The sequence below is a fragment of the Nyctereutes procyonoides genome, unplaced genomic scaffold (assembly GCF_905146905.1).
Source record: "Nyctereutes procyonoides isolate TBG_1078 unplaced genomic scaffold, NYPRO_anot_genome, whole genome shotgun sequence".
NCBI classification, from domain to species: Eukaryota; Metazoa; Chordata; class Mammalia; order Carnivora; family Canidae; genus Nyctereutes; species Nyctereutes procyonoides.
Genome location: NW_026575128.1, coordinates 12,134,796 through 12,160,153, shown reverse-complemented (window position 1 = coordinate 12,160,153; position 25,358 = coordinate 12,134,796). Strand labels below are relative to the sequence as shown.

The following is a 25,358-nucleotide window of genomic DNA, read 5'->3' as shown; positions in this document are numbered from 1 at the left end:
CATACTACATTCAAATAAAACAATTTACACAGTATCTTTTGGATTTTATCTTTTAAATTATATATGTATTTGTATATACATGTGCAAAAAAGCCTCTGTTCTCAGTCTGGTAGTTAGGGGTTTTACTTGAATAGGAGAAAAATAATTCTTCATACTGTCTCCCTTTTATTGAAAAGGCTGTAGAATAAACTTTCCAAAAAGCAAGGAATAAACTATAGTTAGATTTTGGGTAAAATGGCTAAAGAAGGGACGGCTGGATGGCTCAGTGGTAGAGTGTCTGCCTTCAAGCCCAGGTTGTGATCCTGGGGTCCTGGGACCTAGTGTCACATGGGGCTCCCCGCAGGGAGCCTGCTTCTTCCTCTGCCTGTGTCTCTGTCTATCTCTCTGTGTCTCTCATTAACAAATAAATAAATAAAATCTTTTAAAAAATGGCTAAATACGTTAATGCTTCAATAAGTCTATTCATTTCCATCAAATAGTAATATTGGATAACATATGAAAAAAAGAAATGAAAAAAAATATATGGGCTCTGTTGTAAGAGATATATTCCCCCAAAGCTGAAATGTACAGAAATGTGAAAGGTAAGTTGTCTCAAGCCTACTTGTTTGCTGAGATCTGAACATAGAAGCAGGAAGTAACAGCTAAAGTTTGCCTCCTATGGGATAACAGAGACTGAAAGTACTCTGGGAGATGAGGATCAGAAATAAGATCTTCTGCTTAGAGTCCTAGGGTGGGGCTCTCATATCCTGAAATGAGCATAGGAAAAAAAAAAAGAAGGCTGCTGCACAGTTTCTGGCAGATAGCCCTGTGCATTGTAGGCCTAGAGAGGTGAGGAATAGAGACACAGAAAACAGAAGCAATGCGGCCTCTTCTGATGACTTTTTGTCACTTCATGCAATATATCCCCATTATTTACCAGGTCCAATACTGAGATGTGGGTAAAGTTAACAAGAAAAAACACCACACAGGGAGATGTGAGCACAGTAGGGGTTTGCAGGGCAGGGGCTCGGTGATGAAGACAGAGAAAACCAAAAAACTTCCTCCTCAAAGTGATCCTACAAATTAAAATTTCAAAATGCATGAAGAAATCAAATGCTAAAAATGATACTAAACAAAATTAACAATTATAACTTGAATTCTCTCCAGATGAAACTTATTTTATAGAACAGGCAGAGATTTTAAAATAAGCATATTGAGGATGTTCAGAGAAACAAATGAAGGCATTAAAACAGAATAAGAAATTATGAAACAGAATAGGCAGAAATAAAACAAGAACAGGTGGATATGAACAAAATTAGAAATCTTGGAAATTAAAAATATGTAGTCATTGAAATATTGAAAAAGACAGGGAAAGAAGTCTAGACTAGACATGGTCAAAAAATGAATTTATAAATGCAAGTTACTTGTAGGGATCTCAGAATCAGTGCAATAAGAAAAAAAATGATAAAAAATTATGAAAAATCAGTTAACAGCCATGGAAGGCCACTTGAGAGAATCCAACAGTCATCTAATGGAAATTCTTGAAGAAGAGAGTCTGAAGAATAAGGGAAAAGCAGTATTTGAGGAGAAAGTTTGACAATGACTTCTCAGAATTAAAGAAAGGCATAGATTTTCAGGTAGAAGTATACTCAGAGTACCAAACAGGGTAAATAGAAATAAATTTACACATATATATATCAAAGTGAAAAAAACCAGAACATTAAGATTAAAAAGCAATCTTGTATCCTATCAAAAAAAGATAAATCATAAAAAAAAATAATGGAAGACTTCTCATCAGCAACTATGTATGTCGGAAAAAATTTTAAAAATCTTCATGGTACAAAGGAAAGTCTTTCTCAAAGTAAAATTTATACCTAGCCAAACTATTATTCCAAAGAGAAGTCAAAATAGGGACATATAGAGATTAAGAGGATTGCCTATGGACTCTCACGGAACAGCTATTAAAGGATTTACTTTAATAAGGTCACACAGGAAATCTCGGGATAAAAGCAGGGGAACACAGAACTCCATAAGCTGCATAGGAGAAGTAAACTAGCTCATTGCTATTACTAAATATTGTTTTTCTTTTTTGCAAAAGTTTAACTTCTAAGTTTAACTTTAAATAATAACTAGGTGAAAAAAAATAACTAGGTGGTGGCAGGGCAGATTTCAATAAGGGTTAAAATATGTTTCCATATGGGTAACCCATTGTCTCAGCACCATTCAACAATAATGTATCATTTTCTTTCAGTTTATTTATTTGAGTAATCTCTCCCCCCAACATGGGTCTCCAACTCAGAACCCCGACACCACGAGTCACATGCTCTACTGACTGAGCCAGCCAGGTACTTCAGTAGTCCATCTTTTATTCTGCATATTACAAAGGCTAATTTTGTCAAAGGCTGTAGATTTTGTATGAAAATACATCATCAAATGTATATTCAAAGGGTAACCAGTTTAGGTTAGAAACAAAATAAACAGCGTCCAAATCTGTAGATGGGGCAGGGAGAAAGCAGGTAATATATAAAACATAATACCAAAAAGGTAGGACAAGGGGGGAAAAAAGGAAATGAATGGTAGACAGCACAAATATGGTGGTAGGTATTCATCCAAATATATTTATATTTATTATCATAAATACAATAGATTATAAATTCACCTGTTACAATACACGGATTATTAGATTTTATTTTTTAAAAAAAACAAGTAACAGTGTTTCCAAATGATTACCACAAAAGGGAAAGGGAAAAGGATGTCTCCTTAGTAATTATAAAGATAATACTAAAATTAAGATTTATTATAAAGACAGCATGGAGTTAATGCAGAATAAGTATGACAGACCAATAGAATAATACAGAGAGATCAGAAACAGATTCCGTATATAGGAAAATTGCTGTATGACAGACATGTAATTGCCAATAAGTGGGAGAAAGGATGTACTAGTTGTATGGTGCTGAGACAATGGGTTATTCATATGTAAACAAAAAATTAAATCCTTAAGTCATATTATGCACAAAGATCAGTGCTAAATGAGATAAAGACCCAAGTATGACACAAAACTTGACAATTCTTAGCAGTAAATACAGAAGAAAATGATATCCAGGTAGAGAAAGATTTCTTAAATAAGTCATAAGAGCAAAGCTCGTAAAGCAAGAGATTGATTAATTTAACCCCATTAAAGTTTCTTAATCTTCCATGTAAAAGTACATTATTAATTTTAAACACACACACACACAAGACATAGTCTGAAAGAAGATATTTTCAATGCATATAAATGACAAAGTATTGATATTCAGAATAATAAAGAACTATAAATCAATAAAAAGAAATGACAACCCAATGGAAAATGGAAAAAGGATACAAAAAGTCAGTTCCCCAAAGAAGAAAGCAAAGTGGTCAATAAACATATGAAAAGATACTCAACCTTATTGGTAGCCAGGGAAACAAATATTATAAAAATAATGGGATATCACTTCATGTTTATCATAATGATAGGTAAAATTTTGTAAGTCTGAGAATTTTAAGTACTGAGCATTCAAAGAAGCAGAAACCCTTATACTTTGCCGCTAGAAGTATATATTTGCTCAACTACCTTAGAAAACAATCGGCCATTATGTAGTAAATTTGAGGATGCACATAATCAATAATTCATCTCCTAACTATATGTCCTAGAGAAATTCTCACACTTTTATATAAGGATACATGCACAAAAATGCTCCTATTAGCATTTCTTACAATTACAAAAAAAACCAGAAATAGTGTAAATTAAGATCAATAAGATGGATGAATTGTGATATAATCGTATGTGGAATACTATATAGCAGTTAAAATGAATGAACTCGAGGTACATATATCTACCTGAATCAATCTCTACAATATGATAATGAGTAGGAGAAAAGTCATGGAATGCCATTTACAGTTTGACATCACTTAGAGGAATTTGTAAAAGAATACCAGTTATACCTGTTTTATTTTTGTATATGGAGGTATTGAAAAAACTCATTTATTATAGTGGTTATTTATAGGGTGAAGGGAGAAAGTTGCAATCAGGTGAGAGTATAGAAAAGTCTCAACTATATAAATTTAAATAGGGGCTCTCTGGCATAGACGGCTCAGTGTTGGTATGATAAAGCCAAGGTGTTTGGTGGGGAGGAGGCAATAAAAGGCTGTACATATTACTTCTTCTCTTTTCTGTATATTCCAAATTATTCCCCACAAACAAAATAAGAAAAGAAGATAATACAGATTATTAAGGCTTCCAAATTCCCAATGAATGTTTCTGAAAGCTCTTAGTCTATGAGGAGTGGCAACATCAGACTGCAGCTCTATGTTGAGGGTGGTCTGGTGAGGAGCACAGACAAGCTAGGACCTCCCACCGGCAGTCCCAGAGAGGGTGTGAGCCCCCTGACAGCTACTGCAACTTCTGAAGACAGGGAATAGGGAGGACTTTAAAAGTGAGCAGCAGTCAATAACAATAAAGGAATGTGGTTTTGACATGGAATAGAGTTATCTGGATAATACACGGTCTAATGGTGCTTCCTCACCTTTCCATATCATGGCACAAATGGATATCTGTTTGGCACACTGGAGTGAGGCTATCACCTTGGGGGCTCCAGCTGCCCAGGTCCTACCTGGGTCCCTGAGAGATAAGTGGATCAATAGTACACAAGAGCGCATCTCACAATATCACACAAAGGCAGCCAACTTGCAGTATACCAGTGCGCCACAACACACCTTCTGAGAAGCTTTGACCCAAGAGATATATTTTTTTTCATATCTAAAAGTAGGTAAAATTACAAACCATTCCAAACTCTGGCAGCGCTTAGCATTTTACGGTTCCACAGCTCTCCAAAAGGAGTACACTCAGAGTCACAATTACTCTGCTTGAATTTGTGCAGCAGCAATTAGGAACAGAAAGAGCTAGTACAAAAGAACAGCCAACAGGGTCCGAAGACATATGGAGAACTCCCTCCAATTCATACACCAGCATCATATCAGGATGTGATCAAACGAGACTGGAATGTGGAAGCAGGCAATCTAGGTAGTGTATGTGGAGTACACCATTATAGAGGGCAGAAACCAAACAGGACAGGACGAAGAAAGTCCTTCACCAACACCTTAGTGGGGAGGGACTGGTAGGTCACACCAGTGGGCCATTCTAGTTATGTTAGCCCATGACCTAGAATTTCTACATATGTTACTCACACATATATTAAACATAGCTCATCTATAGAACCGATTAAACATTTTTCAAACCACTTCATCTCTGTTCTCCTAAAGTCTCAAGTTCACCAAGCTCTATCAGGTGGAAACACAGTAAGGTCACTGAACTGGGTAGATCCAACTTACATTTGTAGTCACTGTTTCATACCTCAGTGACTGAGACCAGATAACTAGTGTTTGTGCTAAGAAAGTGCCTGCAGAGGGCAATTTCTCAACCTCTTTGTAAGTGAGCCACCTGACACCCAGATACAGCATGGCAAGCTTGGTAAAAGGCAGAGATAACGTGGTACAAGCCATACTGGATGCCAAAATATTGAAATGGCCTCCATATTTTATCAGTAATTAGCCACTCCTAGAGCCCCCGACCATTCCATGTGACCACACTGTCACACTTGCCCCTCTCCCAGGATGCCATCTTCCCATAGTCCAGGAACCAAAGTGCTAATGCCTAGCACAGCAGGGCGTCACCAGGGCTGTTAAATATTTTGAATGGACGAAGATGACCCATCACACCCATTCTTGAATGCTCACTTCCCTGCTAGCATCATCTCTCTTGGCTCCCAAGACAAAATAGCATCTCTTGTTGGCTGGTTTTGCCTCAAGTTCTCAAACCAAAATAAAATACCTCTCTGGCAACACTAAACTACTCAACCAGGCTTAGAGGCTAGATGCCAGGCTTAGGAGGAAGAAAGGACCTTTTAATCGCATGGCCACAGCTTTGTTGGGGAACTTGACCTTCCCCTCAAGTGTGAGACAAGAGATGTTCTGACCCTCAGCACAAAAGGCCAAACCTGGTCACTTTCCCAGACAACTCCCTCCTCATGAGCCATCCTTCCTCCATCCCATGCCCCCTGCCAGGCAGTTTCCCTGTTCCCCATTATTTCAAAACTTATTTCACATGAGACCAGGACACTTCTTTGACAATTGAGTTCACTGAGTGATCTGGGGAGAACTTGCCCCTGGAATATGCAGCAACACCACAGTATCATCCCTGTCATCTGCAGAGTCAAGAGGACGTAGCACAGAGCTGGGAGCGAGGGAACAAAACAACTGCCCGTGGGGCAGAGGATGGAGGGAGAAGGGTTATTCATGGCACCAAGAGTTGGTTCATCCAGGGACTCAAAGGAGGAGGGCAGGAATTGCATTTGGTAAGGCCACCAGGCATCACTCTGGGAAACAAGGGAAAAAGCCAAAGCAGCACGGCCGCACCTACTCACCGGGGCTGGTTATTGTCAGGAGGTCAAGCTGCCGCTGTTGCTGCAAAAGAAAACATAGTGTGAGATCACTGAATTGAGCCAGAGCCAAACTGTGCTTAGCAGCTCAAGGGGGGAAATGCAAAAGAGATGTTCCGACACACAGAGCAGGGTATAAGGTGGAGAATATGGTGCTCACTCACAATTCTGCATGGAGGCACTGCACCCAGAGACAAAGGGAATGGATGGCCTTTTTGTTCAACCCGAGATGGTCAGAAGTGAGAGGTCTTAGAGGTCTTCCAGTCAAACCTTTACTAAGGGAAAGGCCATGGGCTCATTCCTCTGTACCCGTGGCCTTTGCTCACACTGGCTGTGCTGGTTAAGTGTCTCATATCCTGGCAATCCTCTTTGCCTTGGGTCCTCATGTCACTGCCACCCTCCTTATATTCCTTTGTAACCAAGGTACTCCTGGGCGGGTTTATTTTTTTAATTTACTCAGCAATGCTATGACAATTTTAATTACTGATGATCAAACCATTCCTTCTCTAATTGAATCCTTATCTCCTTGTACCATACGACAATCACAGCAAATATCTGTCTGGCACACTGGGCCATATGGATGAGGCTGCTTATGCTTGAAGGCCTCTAGCACTTGCTGATCCAAGGGCTGAGGAGATCAATATCTCAGTGGGCTTGCCCCACATCACAGCATACCTACAGGGAGGCTCTGTCCCGAACTGGATGTTATGGGAACCATGAAGACGGAGAAGTGGGTATTGGAGGCTGGGGGTGGGGCAGTGAGCAACTCTCTGAGAGATTTAAGTCAGGATTTCTTAAGCCTCAGAGGACTTCTTTCTCTTTTCTACACTTGATTTTCCATAAGCAGTTCTGGAAACCTGTATTTTTTTTTTTTCTCAAGAGGGGACCAAGCAAACTCCACTTTGAGAATCACTGCTCTAGGCTACACACTGTAGGAGCTTCTGATTATCCAATATTTCTTCTAATGGATTCTTTGCCATATTTCACCTTATCTGCATTTTCTGCTCTATCCTGCCTCTCTCCAAGAATGGACAATAGTTTCCTGAAATCCTGCTTAAACAGAAATGGGAAGGCAGAAACACTTTTTGAGTAACAACTATAGGCCAGACAGGGTACCAGGGGCTTTAATGTAACATTTCTTTTCATACTCTCGGCAATAGGGCGAGGTTGGTATTGCATGAGGTTCAGAGAGGAAAATTATCTGCCTGAGACCACATCTTCATTAAATGGCAGGGCCAGGATTAGAACTCAGTCAGTTCTGATGGTGGCTTGAAAGTCGAAAATATAATGATATGCATAAATCATTATGATGGTGTCTGATACTTAACAGAAGCTCAGTAAAAAGATCTTCAGTATTGTGTTGGTGGTGTTGGTATCACTATCGTCCATGTAACCCTTGGTTTATATAAGCTATTTCTTCCTTTTTCATAGAATTATGGACACTTGGGGGGAACCTGGGTGGTTCAGTCAGTTAAGGGCCTGACTCTTGATTTTGGCTCAGGTCATGATCTCAGGGTCCTGGGATGGAGCTGCGTGTTGGGTTCCATGCTCAGCAGGGAGTCTGCCCTAGATTCTCTCTCTCCCTCTCCTTCCCCGCCCCCACTCACATGCGCACACTCTCTCTCTCTGTCTAAAATAAAAATCTTAAAGAAAAAATAATTATGGATAATTGGAGCTCAAAGGTCATTGAGTTTGACCTCCTATCAGGATAGGAATCCCCTCTGCAATGACTCCACCAAGTTGTATGAACTGCTTTTTTCATCCCTTTTCTTGATGAGAAACTCCCTATTTCTTATCAGTTGGTTAGCAGGACTTTGAGCGGGGTTAAAAGCAGCTTCCCTGTGACATCATCACTGTTTCTAGTTGCCTCGGCCCACAACAACAGTTTGGGCATCTGCACATCTGTGTCTTCTCTCCAGGCTAAATATGCCCAGTTCCTATGTCCTTTCCTCATAAGACCTGGTCTCAAATCTCCTTGCCCTCATGTATTCTTCCTCCTCTAACTCTGATCTGTGCCGGTCAAAACCTTTTTAAGATTTCCGCTACCCCTTACTTCAATGACTTCTCATGAGCCTAAAAGCAGATCTGTATCCCTTCAGACTTCTCAGTCAACATCAGTGTTTTCCTGCCAGTTCCTAACTCATTCCAGTTGACATTTTCAAGCAAACAATGCAACTCCAATATGTCACTGACCTACATTGTGAACACACATCCTCACTCTGAAAAGAAACACCCCCACCCACAAGCTAGAAGGAATGCTGGAGCCAGACCGCCTTCCCTCCCAAACACAGAACCAGGCCAGTAGCATGACTGGCTCAAGCTGCCTTTGCCAAGGCCAACCTGTGTGACTCCGCGCTTCTCTCATGCATGAGGAAAGAATACAGCGTGTCTCACTATTGTTCCATGAGCCTGACTTTGTGATGACTGGTTGGTGAAAGAAGTTTATTTATGTGAAAAAAGTCTATGTCCTAATTAAGTGCTATCTCTAAATGGTGACTCTGTGTCCAGACTCCAGTGGAGAAAAAAAAAAAGAGAGAAGAAACCTGACAGGAGGCAGACAGACATGGGCTGGTGTCTTGGCTTCTCTGTGGAGTGTGGACAGCTTACTGTATGTCTCTGGCCTCAAACTTCACACCCACAGAATGAGGCAGTGAAATACCTTTAGGGATAGGGAGTCCAATGCAACCAGGTACGTGCGCGTGGGCTCCCTCTTCTGGTACACACCGATCCCTGAGAATCCCTGTAGACCACGCGGGGGCTCAAAGGACAGAGTCCGAATGCAGAAGGGACCACATTTTCGGCTCTCCTCTCACATTGCAGTTTTCAGGAGATGCGTGTCTTCCACACGGTTGGAAAGCATCTCAAGGGCCTGGACGGTGTATTATTCAGTCCATGGCATATGGTAGCCCTCAGGAAGCATTTGCTAAATTCAATGAAGCATTCCTGAGATCCACATCATCCTTTTAACCCTCCCACCCCATGCCTTTGCTCATGCTGTTCTCTCTGCCTAATCTTTCGTCATCTACTGCCTTCTTGGAGTTGCCCCCCGTCCCTCACTGCTCGAGACGCCCACGACGTCTTCTCTGCACACTGACTTCCAAACCTTCTGTCCTTTGAACAGTTCACGCTTTGTTCTTCTGATGCATCTTGCAAAGCCAACCTTTTGTATCACACCCTGTTTTAACTGTTTCTTCTGCTTCTCTCCTGAGGTCCTTACCCAGGGATAAGACTGGCATTTCATTCATTTCCAGCGCCAGCACAAAGGTCTGGAAGGAATGTTTGAGGTCATCTGGTTCAAATGATTCAACTGTTGTGTCGCTCTGCTGTGGCCCCATTAGGCAGGAATCAGTCAGCATGGAAAGCACCAAGCCCCTTCCGCTATAGAGGCCTCCCTCCGCCACGTCTTTAGGCTTTCTTGCCTTTATGATTTTGTTCCTGTCCTCTCCACAGCCAGCAGTACTGCTGTCCACCTCCCATAGGAGACCCTCCTTCTTTCCCCCCCACCCACAGGATCACTGTGTGTCTCGGACTCCAGCAGCTCCTGCTCGGTACCCCTCCCATGGTGGGGAAGTCAGTCTAACCGGGTGACAGGCCCACCGAACCTCCAGTGCACAGACATGTGTGTGCACCACCTAGTGGCCTAAGCACGGCCGTGTAGGCTATTGTTTAGACTGCAGCTCTTAAGGCAGGACTGCAAGATCTGCCTTTTCCGTGTGTAGGTGAGAATGAAAAAGCAAAAATAAAGATTCTTGCAAGAATCACTGTGCAATGAGTTTCCCTAAGCAATTGGAATATCCAAATAATTCTGTCAAAGTCCTTCAAAAATAAAAGGGACGGAGCGCAGGAGAATTTTTTCATCCCTCAGTAGTCGGCCTCTGTCATCATTTGGGACCGTCAACGAAAACGGTGCGACGTTTATAAGATTAGGGCGCATGACTTGCATGTAATGTACAGGCAGCTACGGAGACAGTGGGGTGCGCTGGGGTGAACGGCGACCAGATCGGAGTCAGCTGCTGACAGAGAGCGATGGGGGCCTGTCCTGTGGAGAGGAGACATGACCCACCTGCCTGGGTGGTGGGATACACGCGGCCTACATGGGTGTGCCAGCGGTGGCGTGTGCCTGTGTGTACCTGTGTGCACACGCCTGGGATTAAGGGGCGTTTGGGGAGAACGTTCCTTCTCAGGTGAAGGAATTCCTGCACATATCTCGGGGCCTCCTGAAGTGGGGGTACGCCAGGCGGGCCAGGCACGAGTTGACGGAGACCCTTGGCTGTGCATGGGCCCTGCACGCTGCCTTCCCTGGTAAAGGTGCTGCCCGACAGACATCCAGAGACACCCATTTCTGTGCTTGACCTCCACATGGTAAGCACCGAGTCACGACTGCATAAAGACCCTGGGCATGGGGGGTTCCCAGGGCAACAGGAACATTCTATGAGTTGGGTTCCAGCCAGGGTAGCCAGGTACCTAGAGTGGATGCTTGAGGAACTCTTGGCCAGCACACCTGCTCCGGGGGTTATCCTGACTCCCCCACGCAGTCAGGGGAAGCTCTTTTGTTAATGCGGTGTCACTCCAATTCCGGTCACAGATAACTGCTCCAAGGGTGAAAATACTGAAAAATGGGTCAGTTAGAAACCTTACCCAGGAATTTTGGATTTTTATGGGTTCAATTATTCTCAATGAAACCTACTGCTTTCTCAAGTTCAATGATCCATCTTTAAAAATTTTGTAATTATGAAAACAACACATGCTTATTTTTAATGATTTTCCAAATTCCCAGAAAACTGAGAAAGTAAAAATTAACAAAATACCACCACTGAGAGAGAGCCACAGTTAGCATTTTGGTGTACTTTCTTGTCATCTTTCTTGCTTGTGTTTAATTTAACGAGATCCTATTTATAATGAATGAAGTACTTTTTAATCTCGTGCAATTTTATATTTTTTGTCTCAGGCTGAGTCTTTGTTCTGACGTATGAGAATGCAAATCACATATATTTCTTGTCATAATGGATATGTTTGCTCTTAAAATTGTGGTTTTGTTTCTAGCCCCCTTTTCAGGGAAAGTGGCATTAATCAACAAGATAATCAGTAGAATACTACTTGGTAATTTGTTTTGCAAGGAGGCAGTTTGAAAAGCCCAGCGACTGCAGCCTTGTGATGCAGACAAAGGCCCCTGAATACAGGGAAGACTCTTCCAGGCAATATCCAACCAGGAAGGTCTTCCTTTTTCGTATCTGAAGCCCCTCTCACAGCAGTTTCAGAGAGTGTTCTGTAGAAAGAGTCAAACTCAACATGAGACAAGGGTGTGAATCCTGATTTTGACATCACTGAGCAGTGTTGTCCTAGGCATGCTACTTAGGCTGGCTGGCAGTTAGATACCTCATCCATAAAAAGAGTGTAGACCAACTTGCAGGAGACTAACAGGAAGGGGAAGCTGAGAAAAAGAGAAAGAATCCCTCTGAACATGGGCTGGAGGGGAGGGGAGACACCAGGCAGAGAGGGGAGCAAGCACCCTGGCCGAAAGCCAGGAATCATGAGTCCCAGCTCCGGCTCTGCCCTCCCTCAGGGTAAGACTCTGGCCTTCTCACCATACGGCACTTAGTTTTTTACAACAGCATCTTAACTGGCTTCCCTAGTTCAAATCTTGTCTCTTCCATTCGTCCACATTGCAGCTGCACCTGGAGTGAACTTTCTAGAATGCACATCTCAAAACTTGTCAGGGTTCCTACTGGAAAAAGTGTAACCTTTGAGCTGTTACTGGACAATGTCCATGATCTGGTTCCTGCCTGCTAGCTCCTGTTCTCTCAGGCTCTGAGCTCCGGCCATGATGAACCACTTCTAGTTCCCCAAATTTGCTGTGCTCTCCCCTCTAGGCCTTTGCACAATCCCCTCTTCTTGGAACAATAATCCTGCATCCAACCTGCTTTGCCTGGCTAATTTCTAATTGTTACCCAGCTCTTGACTAGCATGCCACCCTTCTGTAAAGTCTGTCTAGATCTGCGAAGGCTGGCTGGATCTTGTCCTTATGCCCCTGACCTTCCCCACCGGAGCACCATCACATTGAATTTCCCTGGCCCACCTACTCCTCTCCTCTCCACTGTGAGCTCCCTGTTCCCTGCGGGTAGCCCAGTGTCTGACCAACAAATGATGCTCCATAAAGATCTGCTGCTCACCTGTTACCAGAATGACAACTAAACAGGGCCCTACTGAATCATCAGAAGAGGTCTTTAGTTTTGTTCCCCTCTTTCCCAGTAGACATACACACACTGGCCCCCAAATTTTTCTCAGAATCCTGTTTCTGCCTTGGGGACCGAGGGATTGGACCACAGAGACTTTGGCCTTCTTCATCTAGATGGATAATTATGAGGCAATGGTTAAAAATGGACTTTTCATTTTGGTCACGAACTGCACTGCAATTACTTCTCAGAATGAGAAAGGGACGTGGTGTTCTGGGAGCTCAGGGGCTGGTTTGATGTGTGGGGTTCTGCGTGGTAGAAGAGAATAGTCGCTGATTATGTGTTCTGTTTTGCTTTCTGTGTTTCATGCAGAATAGCTATTTGGGGAAAAGTCAGTCTTTCGTGGCATAGACTGGAGATGATTTAAATAAGAGCACCAGGATCCCTGTGCATTCTCCCGTCGAGCCGGAGGCCGGCCATCCCGGGGTAGACCTGCAGATCAACACCATCCAGAACCAGGGGGCACAGGGGCACAGGCACACATCTGGAACCAGGGCTTGGGCCCTCCTTTGCCTGCAATCCTGCTTTCTTGTTCAGTTGCTCCCCTCTCCATGGAGCCACATCTCCGTGGATGCCTTTTTTTTTTTTTAAGATTTTATTTAGTTATTCATGATAGACTGAGAGAGAGACAGTGAGAGAGAGAGTGAGAGAGAGAGAGAGAGAGAGGCAGAGGGAGAAGCAGGCTCCATGCAGGGAGCCCAATGTGGGACTCGATCCCGGGACTCCAGGATGACGCCCTGGGCTGAAGGCAGGCGCTTAAACTGCTGAGCCACCCAGGCTGCCCCATGGATGCCTTTTCAAGGCATCTAGGGCTCTCACGCCCCATCCCAGCCCTACCCCCAGCACAGCCTGCACCTAGAAGAGTATTTCCCATGCCTTTGGCCTCTCTCTAAACTCGCTGCTTCTGATCTTTCTTATTTCAGTCTGGCATCCTCACTGACTGTAGGATTGATCATTCTAAAAATTAAATTTCTCCTTTCTCAGAATAATTTAATGATTCACATTGTATTTCTGATAAAGAGTAGATTTCTTAGCTTGACGTTCAAGGAAGGTGTGAAAAATCTCCATAGGCTTTATGCGCTATTTGAAAAAGTAGTTTTCATATTTTAATATAAACTTATAGTTGGAAAACAAACAAAAGGTTACCCATTATGTTCAGAACCAAACTCCAGACAACAAAGGTGGGCCTAATCATGTGGGTCAGGGTCATATCTAGAGGACTGGCTCTCACCTGGCGGGGGCAGGGGTACGGAGCCGGGATTATGAAGACTTGGGAAGCACCATCTCGAGGCCCTGAGCTCATGCCCACACGGCTCTGACGTGGGGTGCCAGCCTTCTACTTGCCTGACTGTACCGTCACCTTCTCTGCTCCCCAGCCCACCTCCTGCCCTCGACAGGGCCCTCTTTCTGCTGCTCCTCATGCTAAACAACTGCCATGCACCGTGGCTTTCCCAGAAAGCACTGTGCACTCACTCTTTGACCCTTCACTTATTTATTTGTTGGTTAATTCAACAAACATCAATAGAGCATCTACTCTGTGCCAGCCATGTTCCTGAGGATAGGACAAGAGAGAGAGAGCCTCTGTTTTCAGAGATCGCTAATAGCGAAATGGAAAAGACAGACATATGAAGCAAATAATCATATATCATGAATTAACCTCAATTATAGTAAGTGCTCCAAAGAAAAATGAGAAAAGGTAATATGACCAGGGTTCCAAGTACCCCTCCAGCCTTACCCGGCCCACAGGCTGCCGCCCGGATACACCCCAGGCATCCCCAAACCCCATCACCTTCTAGGGGAACCTGAGCAGTGGCTGAGGCTCAGCCTCCCTTTGGGCACCTACTCTCATCAGGATAATAAAAAGTGCGTTAGTCTTTTCCTCGGGGACAGAGTGAGCCTCACTCAAGGCAGAAAGAGAATCCCCGACGAGGGGTTAATTCCACAGGAAGCAGACTGGGGTGGCAGACAAAAGCTGGGGCTGCACGTGTGAGATCCCTTCAATATATTTTGCCGAGTGGTTTCTGCTCGGAGCTTCCTGTTCTTGGAAAAGTCAGGCATGCAAGTGGCTTTCATCCCCGGGGCAGCTTAAAGGAGCGTTTTCGTTCAGCCTCTAGCAGTCTCTACAAGGCAGGGCAAGTGGAAATGGAGAGAAGCACAGAAGCTGCAAAGCCATTTGGAAGTGGAATGACTAGCAGCGAGGGCTGCAGCCCCTGCTGTTCACTGAGCACTTGCTACGTGCCAGGGCTCGCCACCTTCTGAGGCAGCCACTGTTACCCCTTTTTACAAATGAACAAGCTGAGAGCAGAGAGGTTAGATTACTTGCCCGAGCTCCCAGCTGCTAAGTGGAAGAGTCTAGATTCAAACTGATACTGTTGACCCTTGAAGCCTATGCTTGGCTAGGAGAGCCGTCATGGTGAGAAATGAGGGGAGCATCTTGGCTGACTCCCAGGTTTGTAGGCCGAGGGGCAGCGTGAGCTGTGGTGGGGGATGCTGCGCAATGGGAATAGCCCGGCACGCGGGGAGTGGCAAGGCCACACTGACGAGTGAGGGACCCTTTGTCCTTTTCCTTCACTGTGGTCATAGCGTGGAATTCTACATTCACCTGTGTGCTTCTTTCAAAGACTTTTTTTTCTTTAAAGATTTGATTTATTTATTCATAAGAGACACAGAGAAAAAGAGAGAGAGATAGAGACACAGGCAGAGGGAGAAGCAGGCTCCATGCAGGGAGCCCGACGTGGGACTCCATCCTGAGTCTCCAGGATCAGGACCTGGGCTGAAGGCGGGTGCTAAACCGCTGAGCCACCCAGGGATCCCCAATTTTTTTGTTTTTTAAAGTAAACTCTACACCCAGTGTGGGGCTTAAACCCACAGCCCTGAGATCAAGAGTTGCATGCCCCACCAATTGAGCCAGCCAGGCACCCCCATCTACCTGTGTTTATATTTGATTGCTGTCATGCTGATTGCAGTCTAGATTCCGTGACAGAAAGGACAGGGTTTAGCATCCCTGGCAGAGTGGACTGTGGTTAAATGTGTGTTCAAAGATTACATACAGGGGGCACCTGGATGGCTCAGCGGTTGAGGGTCTGCCATCAGCCCGGGGCATGATCCCGGGGTCCTGGGATCAAGTCTCACATCGGGCTCGCTGCATGGAGCCTGCTTCTCCCTCTGCCTGTGTCTCTGCCCCTCTCTGTGTCTCTCATGAATAAATAAATAGAATCTTAAAAAAAAAAAAGATTACATGAGGAAGGGTAGGTCAGGTTTTTAAGGAGAGTTGGATAAACAGCTGAAACCCTCATTCCTGCCGGAGAGAAATGACACATGTCTCATTCTTAAAACCCCAAACAGTTAGAGATGGGGCTTGTGTTAAAGGACTTAACCTCCCCAGCTCTGGAGGAAAGACCTGTGCATCAAAAAATAGCAAGAGGAAGGCTGTTCCATTCGTGACTCAGAAGATTCCCTGCCAGGACAGATTGTTGCTCCCCTACCCTCTGCTCCAGCGATATGAGGCCGTGTGTGTGTGTGGGGGGGCGAGCCCTGCAACAACAGGCATGGAATCTAAAGTGATGGTGCAGGGGCACCTGGGTGGCTCAGGGTTGAGCGTTTGCCTTCGGCTCAGGTCGTGATCTTGGGGTCCTGGGATCGAGTCCTGCATCAGTGTCCCCACAGGGCGGCTGCTTCTCCCTCTGCCCGTGTCTCTGCCTCTCTGTGTGTCTCTCATGAATAAATAAATAAAATCTTAAAAAAATAAAGTGATGGTGCAGCTCAGAGCTGGAGAGGATGTATACATAAATGACAGATGCTCCCCGCCCCCCCCCCAACAGTTCAGTGCACCCATGGACCTCATAGCACCTAGGTATTGATTTAATAGTGTCTCACATTATAATTAGGTGTTTACATACTGGCCTTTTTTTCCCTCCCTACCTCCACCTCTCCTCTCTCCATCTCTTATCCCCTGTCTTCTCCTCCCAGGTCAGGAGCTGCATATTTTTCATACCTCTGTATTTTCCCTGTATCTGCCTTCTGATAGGGCTTCAAGAATTCTGTTGCAGATGTACCATTTTATATTACTACCAGAGCAAGTTACATGATTGGAAATGCTCCTTCTTTATAGGTTTGGAGCAACTCACAACTTTCTTTTACAGGATCAAACTTCAGAGTTTAAAAATATGCCCTCAGCTTATACTTCAATAAAACTGTATTACTCTTCATCCTTAAGGTCACCAGGATGCAGCATGAGAGTGGCCATCCCATAACACAGCCTCTGGGGTGTCAGAGCAAGGAGCTTTGGAAATCACTTAGCAAAACTACCTTCTGTCAAAACAAAGTAGACTGAGTCCTTGGAGGGAAAGGGAACAGCTTGAGGTCACCTGGTTCACATTGTTCTGTACTATTTGCTTGCACACCTCCTTCAGTGGAGTGAGGGAAAAAAAGGGGGATCTGTGTCTATATCTCAGTGCCTAGAAAAGCACAGATGCCTAGAAAAAATTTAAGGAAGCAAGGGAATGGGGCAGGAGAGGATTTTGTTAGAAATTTATTTTGAGTTCCAGTGTCATGTTGTTTACTTGCTTGAACTGGCTTTAACTGAGGAGTTATCAAGAGGACCTCGTTCAAGTGGTGGTAACTGAAATGGCCCTGAAAGTATAAAAGCTATTTTACTTTTCACTGGGAAAGTGGGGTCAACTTTTAAGGAAAGATAGGACAGGAGTCTGGATTGGCCATGAGGCCCACTTGAGCAATAAATAGTTCTTAAGACTACTGGGTATCTTCCGGAAACATCAACTGTTTGTTTATTTTCATATTTGGTATGAAACTTGGTATATAACACTCACTCCAAAGAAGAATTTGGAGAAGCTTACAATGAAGGAATGCCACAAAATAAAAACCATGTAACGAAAGACATGGAGGAAAAGAACCACAAGGCCAGGAGAAATCAGCTGGTGCTAGGCATGAGGTCATAACTCACAACTCACATCCTAAGATAACTGTGTTCACTTGCTAGGGGTGGGGTATGAATTTGGCTCTCATCTTTTTAGCAACCTCAGTATCAGTATCGTGGAAAACCTGGTTACAAAACAACAAAAAATAATTAAAAACCCGAGTACAGAATTGGGGGTTGAATTATAGAATCCACCCTTCTTGACCTGAGGTCTGAGGGAAATCTTTCCTTAGGGTCCTTAGATATAGGGTGAAGGTTTTGGCTAGGTCATGCAGTGAAATATCAGCAGAGCTATATTTGGATCCCTATGATACTTTTTGAACAGGGCCTCGGGGGCACAGCATAGGTGACATGTGGTGGTGGTGAGCCCTGGGGCCAGAACAAGAAGCTGTAGGTCTGTGTCATGGATGACAGCAAAGGACAGACAATGGCTACAAACCTCAGCTCAGACACTCATGAGGGGGATGGCCCTTCAACAAACTACATAACCTCTTATTTCATGTGTCTAAAACGGGGATAAGAAGAGTCTTTAACCCAAAACATCATTTCATTCAGAATTTTTATAATACAACAAACATTATTATATTATGGGATATAATATAAAATCCACACCTTTTTTAAGATGAAATATAGGACTCAATAAAATATTAAAGTTTCCAATTTTTGAGAGTATCAAGGTCACTCTCCCCTACTTACGTAGATGAGCTTGGAGGATCTGACTTCTAAAAAGATTTTATTGCACTCAAGTAAGTGCTCAGCAAAATCCTTTTGTTCCCATTCTTCCTGAGATTTAGGCAGTGTGCAAAGGAGTTCACAGTAGCTCTGCACAGAACCATGGTGAGGACCCAATCAAGCAATAGGTCAGAAACACCTGGAAGCCAGGAGCCAGGTGTCCTGGATGCAGCTTTGCCACTTACTTGCTGGATGGGCTGATCTTTTGCCTTCTCCGAATCTGTCTCTACCACACACTAGCTAAACCAGTAAAATACTTTGAAATGGGTTTAGCACCCCCCCCCCCCACTAGTAAAGCAGCTAGCCTAGTGCTTGACACGTAACCTCCATATACATGGAACATGGTCTGGTAAGACTTTTATTTTTAATTCCAAGAATCCTTGCTTGCCAAGCCTCTCCTCCCCTCCTTCTCTATTTAGGGCTGTTCTCTTGTAGCATCACCTCCTCCTCCTCTCCCAGGCTGGGTTAGGTGTCTCTTCAAGGCTCCTCAGCACCTTGTGCTACCTTTGGCCGTAGATGTATTATCCCTGTGGGTTGCAATTATCTGTGAGTCATCCGGCCGGGAGCTCTTGCGGCAAGGATGCTGTGTGATTCAGATCGGTATCTCCAGCTCCTACCACCGTACTTGGCACAGAGCGGGGCCCTCAGTCATGTTTGCTGAATTGCATGAAACTGTGGAGTTCCTGCGAAAAATATCATGACATTCAGAATAAAACTCTGGCACTGAAAGTGAGGCAACATTAATCTGTGTTCCTGCCCAGCCAGAGTAATGCCTCTGCACGATGTCAGAGTTATATATACTGCAGGAAGTAAAAGTGCCAGGCCATAAAAGTCTATTTTCTGCATTTGACTGGCTCTCTTGGAAGCTCCATTCCATGCTGATTGACCACGACTTTCCACAAGAAATTGCCAGCTTGATTGTGGGGAAAGAATCCAGATCTAATTGTTCTTTGTAAGCCTGGGACAGAAGGTATTGTTATTTGAAAAATGGAACTGTCTAAATTAATTTTCCTGAAACAAACATCTTTGCCAAATAAAAGCAATGCATAATAACAACCCATAATTAAAAGCAAAATGATACCTTTTGTTACGTGGGGAAAGCAAATGTGTTCACCATAAAAAAAGACCAAAATGTTATTTTCTTGGAACTCCAGACACATCTTGAAGTCTGATGAGAGGCTGTGCCTGTGTGTGTGTGTGTGTGTGTTGTCTTGTCTTGTGTTTAGGAGTAGAGAGGGGTGGGGAGATGTCTCTTTCTCATTTTTCCTTTTCTTTTGCTTTTGAAAAACAAGCCTCATTCATCTCTGCTTTCTAAACAATGGAGACAGAATATTCTTAAATCCCATTACACCTTGAATAGACAGGAATTGGGGAAGTGATGGGAATTAACATTTATTAAACTGCTCTTATTTTCCCTTATTAAGTCTTCCTAACCTATTTTTAATTTATTTCAAATTTTCTGATGTGTGTGTACCCCTGTGTATATCTTTGTAAATCCTTTCTAGAAAAAAACTTAAGACATAAAAAAACATAACTGAACATCTATGTAACAATTGCCTTCTTTACTGTTTACTCCTTTTTCCTCCCAGAACTCTCATAATGCTGGTTTTTAACCCTCATTTTAGAGATGAGGAAACTGACACTCAAAAAAGGTTAAGTTCCCTACCCTCATGGCTAGTACATGACGGAGCTAAGATTTAAGCTGAGCTTCTGATTATAAAGCCCGTGTCCTTAAAAGTACTCTTTACACAGTACATAGTATTATTAAATAATATTAATGATATCAAAATAAAGAGAAAAATACACATGAAAACCAAAATGTCTCAACAACTGTTCCCATGTTTTCCATGCTGTTCCCTGTCCCTGTCTACGTTGCTGTGCTTGTACTCCAAGGGTAATAATTACATACAGAAAACAAATATGCCATACATGCCATAAATATGATTTTGCTACTTTCTCTACTCTTTTTTTTTTTTTACCGAGGGTATAACCGACATACCATATTCTGTTAGTTTCCAGTGTACAACAGAGATTTGACATATGTGTACATGGTGAAATGATCACCACAGTAAGTCTAATTATCGTTTGTCCCCATAAAAAGTTAACATGGGGGCAGCCTCAGTGGCACAGCAGTTTAGCGCTGCCTGCGACCCGGGCATGATCCTGGAGACTAGGGATCGAGTCCCATTTGGGCTCCCTGCATGGAGCCTGCTTCTCCCTCCTCCTGTGTCTCTGCCTCTCTCTCTCTCTCTCTCTCTCTCTCTCTCTCTCTGTGTGTGTGTGTGTCTATGAATAAATAAAATCTTAAAGTTAAACACAGTATTATTGGATATATTCCACATGCTATACATTATATCCCCAAGACTTATTTTATAACTGAAATTTTGTAGTTCTTTATCCCTTTTACCTATTTTGTACATCAGCCCCTCCTCTCTGGCAACCACCCATCTGTTCTCTGTGTCTGTGAGTCTGGGTTTTGTTCTGTCTTGTTTCTTTGATTCCAAACATAATGTTACTTATTATTTGTCTTTCTCTAACTTATTTTACTTGCATGATACCCTCAAAATCCGTCCATGTTCTTACAAATGGCAAAACTTCACTCTTTATTATGGCTGAACAGTATTCCACTATATTTCAGAAAGAAATAGAACATCTGAATAGACTTATCACTAGTAATGAAACTGAGTCAGTACTCCAAAACCTCCCAACAAATAAAAGCCTTAGGAGATTGTAAGTTTCTAGGAATTTACTCATTTCTTCTCGGTTGTCCAATTTGTTGGTATATAACTGTTCAGAGTAGCTTCCTATGATCCTTTGTATTTCTGTGGTATCAGCTGTAAGTTCTCTTTCATTTTTTATTTTATATCTTTGAGCCCTGCTTCTTTTTGCTTGGTGAGTCTAGCTAATGGCTTGGCAATTTTGTTTACCTTTTCAAAGAAGCAGCTCTTAATTTCACTGATCTTTTCTTTTGTCTTTTTAGTCTCTATTTCATTTATTTTCATCCTGATCTTTATTATTTGCTTCCTTCTACTAACTTTGGGCATTGTTTCTTCTTGCTTTCTTAGTTCCTTAGGTGTAAAATTAAATTGTTTGAGATTTCTCTTGTCCTGAGATAAGCTGGTATTGCTATGAATTTCCCTCTTAGACCCACTTTTGCTGCATCCCACAGATTTTGGTATATTGTATTTCTGTTTTTATTTGTCCCTAGGTACTTTAGATTCTCCCAGATGTTCAGTAAACTGTTATTTAATCTCAATGTAGTTTTTTCCAGTTTGCTTCTTGTAACTATTTCTAGTTTCATACTGTGTTTAGAAAAGAAGCTTAATATAATTTTACTGAAAACTGTTTTGAGGACTAACATGTGATCTATCCTGAAAAATGTTTCATGTACACTTGAGAAGAATGTGTATTCTGCTGCCTTTAAATGGAATATCCGTATGTATCTATTAAGTCCATTTAATGTACTGTATTCTTTAAGGCTGATGTTTCCTTAGTGATTTTCTGCCTGGATAAACTATCTATGGGTATAAGTGGGTTGTTAAAATCCCCTACCATTGGGCAGCCCGGGTGGCTCAGTGGTTTAGCGCCGCCTTCTGCTCAGGGCGTGATCCTAGAGACCCGGGATTGAGTCCCATGTCAGGCTCCCTGCATGGAGCCTGCTTCTCCCTTCGCCTGCGTCTCTGCCTCTGTGTCTCTCAAGAATAAATAAATAAAATCTTTAAAAAATCCCCTTTATAGTTGTATTGCTATCATTTTCTCCCTTTAAGTCTGTTAATATTTACCTTATATTTTTTATACTCCTATGCTGAATGCATATATATATTTATAAATGCTATATCTTCTTGCTAGAATGACCTCTTTTATCATTAGGTAGTGCCCCTCTTTGTTTTTTATTACAACCTTTGCTTTAAAGTCTTTCGTCTGATATGAGTATAGCTACATCAGCTTTAAACATGAGTGTTAGGGGCACCAGCCTCCCCGTACAGTTGGAAATCCATGTATAACGTTTGATTCTCCAAAAACTTAACTACTAATAGCCTACTGGTGACCAAGGCCTTCTGATAATGTAAAGAGATGGTTAACACACATTTTGTATGTTATATGTATCATATACTATATTCTCACAATAAAGTGAGCTAGAGAAAAGATGTTAAGAAATCATACAAAGGAGAAAATACATTTATAGTATTGCACTGCATTTATACAGAAAACTCTGGTTATAGGTGGACCCACAAGGTCAAACCCACATTTGTTCAAGGATCAACTGTCTATATAGCCCTGGGGGCCCCCAACCATAATCTCTACTGGTCTCGAGACCAGGAGATCAGGAGGTGTTCTCTGGGTCACAGTTAGAAAAATTGGGGTTCTAGATGAGTGTATGTATAATCTCTTTTCTGAAAGGTCCTCTCAAGTTGAAGCAAGGCCAACCCGGTGCACAAGGATGGTATCTCCCTGCTTACCTTCCCCAGGCGTGCCTCTTTAGCCCTAGATGTGTGGGAAGCCTAAAGGCTACCCTGAAGCTCCAAGCCAAGTAAACAGGCCTTTTTCATAGGAAGACCGATGTTGCTTTTCAGTCTACTGCCTGTGCAGTGCTCTGGGGGTGGTAGCCCGCCAAGAACTGTCTTTTTGAGGGTTACATTCTCTTGGAGCTCATAAAGGCCAGCCCCCTTGGCCACGTGGGCCAGGCGACCAAGGGATATCCCCTTTGTGGACCATGTGCACCTACTGGCTTTAGATAGGCGGCTCGAGAGTGCTGGGGGCAGGGTATCTCTGCTGGCTTCAGAAAGACAATGGGAAAAGGGCTGGGCTGTGTGTGCCCATGGGCTTCAGGAAAGAAGTGGGATGGTGGCTTGTCTGTATTCTTGCTGGCTGTAGGCTGGGAATGGGAAAATGTTGCAACCACTTGTGCTTGCCAGCCCTAGTCAGGGAGCAGGTGAGTGTCACAAAACCCATGCCCCCTGGCTTTTGCTAGGGAGCCGGAGAATGCCAGAAGTATTCATTGGCCCGCCCCAGCCAGGCAGCATGGCAGTGCTGCAACCAGCTGCACTCTCTCCAGCTTCAGCAGGGCAGTGGGACAGTGCCATGACTGCCTGCCCCTGCCTGTTTTAGCAAGGCAACAGGAGGGTGCTGCATCTATGCCAGCAGGATATGTAGAGAGGGTAAAATGTGTCTGCCAGCATCTCCAACTCCAGGAGGTTTCAGCTGTCCCCTGCCTCTCCAGCAGATGCTTTTATTTTACTTTATTTTTAAAGATTTTATTTATTTATTTATTTATTTATTTATTTATTTATTTATTTATTTCATTCATTCATTCATTCATTCATGAGAGACACAGAGAGAGAGGCAGAGACACAAGCAGAGGGAGAAGCAGCCTCCACGCAGGGAGCCCAATGTGGGACTTGATCCCAGATCCTGGGATCACGACCCAAGCTGAAGGCAGGCGCCGAACCACTGGGCCACCAGGGCGTCCCCCAAGCTATTGCTTTTTTGCTGGGTCTTGGTAATGAGGGAGATTGCACATAAGGCCTTTAGAAGGGGAATCTCAATTGCCTATAGCACTCTGGGTCCCTTGGATGTTAGTTTTCTAAGCCAGATGTTTTGGGGGCTAGTGTTTCTGATGCAGATCCCAGGGGTTAGGATGCCTGATATAGGGCACCAATTCCTTGCTCCTCAGAGAGAAACACTACACTCCTGAGATAACCTCCCTATTGCCACACAGGGGATAGGGTTATTGGCCAGTCTGTGTCTCTGCCTTTCCTACCGTCCTAATGAAATCTTTTTACCCTTTTTTTGGGGGAAGAATAAGTTCATCTATTTTTCAGATCTTTTTCAGAGGGAAATGGACCTTAGATGAGTGTATAATCTCTTTTCTGAAAGGTCCTCTCAAGTTGAAGCTGTAGATTTGGTGTGTCTGTGGGATGAGGTGAGTTCAGGAACTTCCTATGCCACTATCTTGCAGAAGTCTCTACTTTCTGTATTCTGTTATTTTTAGGTACATTAGATCATAAGAAGTTTTCCACAGTATTACACAGTCATTCTAAACATTATTTTAATAACTTCATAATGTTCTATTTAGTGAAAGTACATAGTTTACTTAAATATAGGACATTTAGGCTATTATTATTTTGTTATTATAAATGGCATTATGATAAACATCTTCCTGCATACAATTTTTTCCTTCATTTGGATTAGATTATCTCTTTGGGATGAATACCCAGGAGTAGAATTACTGGGTCAGAAAGTATGTACCTTTTTATTACTCTTGATAAATATTGCCAAATTGCTTTCCAGTAGGATCATTCCAATTTACGCTCCCATGAATAGTGTGTGAGATAAAGATTTTACTGTAGCTTTGCCAGCATGGGGGATTATAACTTTGAAAACATTTTTTGTTAATGTAATAATCATATGGGATCTGACTGTTATTTTAATTGTTTTTTTTTAAAGATGATTCAGTGGGTTTGAATTATTTTTCATTATCTTGTTCATTCATTGTATTTCCTACAGTGAAAGTCGACTTTTCACATTTATCTGTCCAGCATTAAGGTTTTAGCTCTGTTTGCATTTTATTTTATTTTTTAAAAGATTTTATTTATTTATGAGAGAGAGAGCACGAGCAAGGAAAGGGGGTGGGGAGAAGCAGGCTCCCTGCTGAGCGAGGAGCCTGAGATGGGGCTCACAGACCCCAGGATCACGACCTGAGGTAAAGGCAGATGCTTAACTGACTGAGCCACCCAGGCACCCCTATGTTTGCATTTTAAATTCCCTGGGGACAACCACCTCTCTTATTCTTTTGTGTGTATGTGTTCAATAATTTATCAGCTGCATATAACACCCAGTGCTCATATCACGTGCTCTCTTATAATGCTCATCATCCAATTCTCTTGTTCTTTGGACAAGAACTTTGGTGGTATTGGAAATATCCTCTTGGACCTCATTTGGCACCAAATCAAATGCTTTCCCTAAAATAACAAAGCCCTCCCCTTTTAAAGATTTTATTTATTTATTCATGAGAGACACACA

The 25,358-nt window shown here is 43.0% G+C and overlaps 1 protein-coding gene across 1 annotated transcript in view; it reads right to left on the bottom strand.

Moving 5' to 3' along the window:
* The window catches only part of AGBL4 (AGBL carboxypeptidase 4), a 1,386,151-nt gene that overhangs the window by 300,892 nt on the left and 1,059,901 nt on the right, over positions 1-25,358 (bottom strand). The window contains exon 6 of the mRNA XM_055341596.1: positions 6,420-6,459. Coding sequence (XP_055197571.1) covers positions 6,420-6,459 — 40 coding nt within the window. The remainder of the gene's footprint in view (positions 1-6,419; positions 6,460-25,358) is intronic.